This window comes from Platalea leucorodia (assembly GCF_965183815.1).
Source record: "Platalea leucorodia genome assembly, chromosome: 2".
Lineage (NCBI taxonomy): Eukaryota > Metazoa > Chordata > Aves > Pelecaniformes > Threskiornithidae > Platalea > Platalea leucorodia.
The window spans coordinates 42,740,535-42,744,302 of record NC_138824.1 but is presented as its reverse complement, the minus strand read 5'-3'; the positions used below and the strand labels follow the sequence as shown (position 1 = coordinate 42,744,302).

At 34.6% G+C, this 3,768-nt stretch overlaps 1 protein-coding gene across 1 annotated transcript; it reads right to left on the bottom strand.

The window, feature by feature from the left end:
• Positions 1–469: 469 nt before the first annotated feature.
• LOC309599639 (uncharacterized protein) lies at positions 470–1,102 on the bottom strand (the record flags this gene model as incomplete). Its single annotated transcript, XM_082331256.1, has 1 exon — positions 470–1,102. One exon carries the CDS (start codon positions 1,100–1,102, stop codon positions 470–472), a length of 633 nt encoding a protein of 210 aa, XP_082187382.1.
• Positions 1,103–3,768: the final 2,666 nt, after the last annotated feature.

Genomic DNA, 3,768 nt, shown 5'->3' with positions numbered 1-3,768 from the left:
ACAGCTGTGTGGTGTTTAGTTGGTTAAACCACAACACAGAATACATTTTCTATGAATATCTTCCAATATTCTATAGTAAAAAAATTGTATTAATCTAAACTTTGAAATACTATAATAAGAAACTTGTTTTCTGTGGTATTCAATATTTCAATAAAGCAGACATTTGCATATATGCATTATGTATTGCCAGCAGTAATTTATTAGGCTTCAGGGATCCAAGATACCAACACCCATGTTTCAGTGCTTTCAAACTTCCTAGGCTTTTGCACTAAGCCTAACAAACTACTTTATGCCTGGTTTTATCCATTATTGCTGCTGATGTTCTGTTATGAAGACTAGACCATAAAATGTAGCTAACAATTAATATTACTTTCTTTGTAAACTCTTTACTCCTCCTGCTAAATCTCCCTAAGCATCTGATTCTTTATTTATATTGCTTTATTCCTCCTCTTGAAGTATCTTATTCCATTCATGGAGGACTTTGTGCTCTTTTTGAAAGCTTTCTTCTGACTTTGTAGGGCCCTTTTCTCATTTGAAGGGCCCTGTCCTCCTCTTGGAGGGAAAATTTCTCCTCACTGAGGGCATTTTTTTCCTCACAAAGAGCTTTCTCCTCTTCCTGAATGGCTTTGTTGTCCTTTTGAAGAGCCTTAAGCTGCTCCTTGAAGGCCTTGTTTTCCTCCCATAAAGCTAAAACCTCTTGCCGAAGAGCTTTTTCCTCCATTGCAAATGCTCTTTCTTGTCCTTTGAGAGACCTAATCTCTTCTCTGAGCGTTTTATTTTGTTGTTGGAGGGCCTTTTGCTGTTTCTTAAGGTGCTTTGTTTCCTCTGAAGAGTCCCTGCCCTTCTCGTGAAGGATTTTATTCTCTTCCCAAAGGAGTTGGTTCTGTCTTTGGATACTTTGATTCTCCTGATAATAGGCTTTGTTCTGCATATGAAAAGTTCTGTTCTTTTGCTGAAAGTTTTGATTCTTTTCTGGAAGGGCCCGATTCTCCTTCCAGAGTGTTTGGTTAAATTGTGTCATGTCAGAGGACATGGCAGATGGGGGCAGCAGAGCTAAATTACTGATCTTCCTTAAAAAATCTTCATCCTTTGAGTCAGACATTTTGTCACCTAGCTGCACCACGAAGGGGCTGTGCTATGGTCCAGATGGGGGATTCCACTTTTCATATTCAGTAGTCATGGAACTGAGAACAGAGTTTAAATGTCCATAAGACCCTACCCAGAATAACATATAAATAAGTAAAAAAATAAGTACAGCATTAAATGTGAAAAAAAAAAAAATGGTAAAACAATACTCATGTTTGACAAGTATTGTATATTTTGGCATGTGCTGAAGTATATACAGCAAATTAAATTTCACAAGGCTGAGTTAATTACAATGAAGAAAAAAGAAGGGATCTTTCCTTTTAGAGTCTTAAAACTTTGGCAATTTTTCTCATGGACATATAGCAAGGTGATATGCATTCATGGGGGAATCCATATTGTTAATATATATCTTTAGTTTTTATTTTCTTTGCTATTCTTCTTTACCTTTTTTCTTTCTTTCTTTTTTTTTTTTTTTTTTTTACTGTGTGATTAAGTATTTTTCTAGAACTGTCACTTACTTACACTTGAATTTGCTGTTAATGTTGTTTCTATTACAACTATCTTGATCCAGACCAGCGACGGCCTTGAATTTGAGCTTACCTTATCTTTCAGAAAAATAAAGACCAATAAAATGTACATATAAAGTGACAAAAAATATCTATAACCCTTTCAGAGGTAGAGCTGGTGAATTCCTTTCTTCAGACTCAAATGTATAACTGAGATAAGGTGCAATTAAACACTTTTTGTTGTTGTATATTCCTTATTCTATCCTGCTGGGAGAATGTTACATTGTTTAGATTGGAGTAAAAGTACAGGTTAAGTAGGAATTTTAGGAGCTTAACTTCTACACATAGGACAATATTGTAATATCAGGCATGTTTTGGATATATGCCTGGTGTTTGCTAGGAAGCACTAAATGATTAACCACTATGCTGCTTAATCATATAATTAATCATACAGCTAAATACATATACATGTATAGGTATATAACAAAGAAACTCCAAGATGTTCAGAGAAACTATATTATATCTGTGGAGTATCCAGCAGGAAAATTATGATAAATTAAGGAAATCATACAATACTTACTGTTGTGTTATCCTTGAATCAGTTTATCATCTGGCAGCTCATGGCAGAGCTGTCAGGTGAGGCTATCCTAAATGGTATAATTTCAAAATGCATAGCACCAGTGACAGAACAATGAATGGCACTGGTGATCATAAAAGTTGTGATCATCTGAAGGTAAGCATAAGTATTTGTAGTGTTAGGATTCACTAGCAAGACAATCTTTGTATTTCTTTTTTTTTTTATGTTTCTTCATCCATTATGTTTGTTCAAAACATTATTGTCCAGCTGGCTGAATGGTTCTCGTCACTGGTATTGATGGCTGCCATTAAATATTTTCTTACATAGACTTTGAAAGTGAGCTTTTACTCCTAGCTACCTCAGCACAAATTTGGGGTAACTGTATTTGGAGTTATTTCTAAATCACAGAAATTCCATAGATGAAACAATATATATTTATTACAAAAAAAAATAGACTATGATTAGTATTTGGAATTACAAATGTTTGAGTAAATTTAGCAAATGTACATGGGAAATGAGAATTAAATAATAAAAGAGCATGGTGGTAGGTTGTCTGCAATCCTCATTGCCCCACAGGCAACATTCTTGTTTTCCAACTCAAACAAAATCCATGCATTCTATGACAACTATTTTGCTTTTTTTGAATAAGAGGATGAATTACTTAAGACACATGAACATCTTAGATTACACCAATAACTTGTCTACTCTTTATGAATTTTTGGTGGCAGAGGAATACTGCATTCCAACTAAAGTATAAACCTGTTTGCAATATTTGTTATCCGATCGAAGCAACAGATATGTTTTTTTTAATCATATACTATGTGCTCAGGATATTAAAAAAGTGGTGGACGAGGCACTTTCAAGTCCAGTGAGCTTAAAATGACATTTGGTAGGTTTTTTTTAAATCACTGCACACATCACATCATCTCTTTGTGCTGTCTCTCAGCTCTGTTCTGTATTTTAAATAGATGGGGAACTGAAATATGGCATGTAAAATGTTCAGTAATCCCAGGAGATGAATATACACAAATCCCACTGAAAATTTTGCAGCATGATCAGCCCTCTGAATCCTTTTCTCCAGGATATTTGATTCCCCTGCCTGCTCACACAAATTAAATAGGCAAAGTAGATGAGTAATACTGAAACCTATAATATCAAAGAAGACCAGTATCTTGGGTTCATGTGTCTTTCCCAGTCCTTTTCCTCACTTTAGCTCCTCAGGAACAATTTAAATCTTATTTCTTCCATACTTATCACCAATATAAGTCTGAACATTATAGCTCAGTTAATTTTCTCTTCTGCTCCCTTAAAACTGTCATTATGATTAAGCAAAAATAGTTCAGGTAAGTCAGTAACTGTTGTAGGTGTTTTCATGTTAAAATGTAAAGTTTAAAGTAACACTGGTTATTTTGACATTTAGGCCATTTCCTTTTATAATTTAGGAATATAAGTAGTAGGAAAAAGCTGTCAGTTTCAACAACTGACAAAGAATAAGGCAATATTTCCCCCTCATGATCTCCTGGGCCTTAAACCCCTGATTTCTCAGGACCCTGCATAAGAAAAGAAAGGATAATCTGAGCTTGGAAAAGAGAGAATATT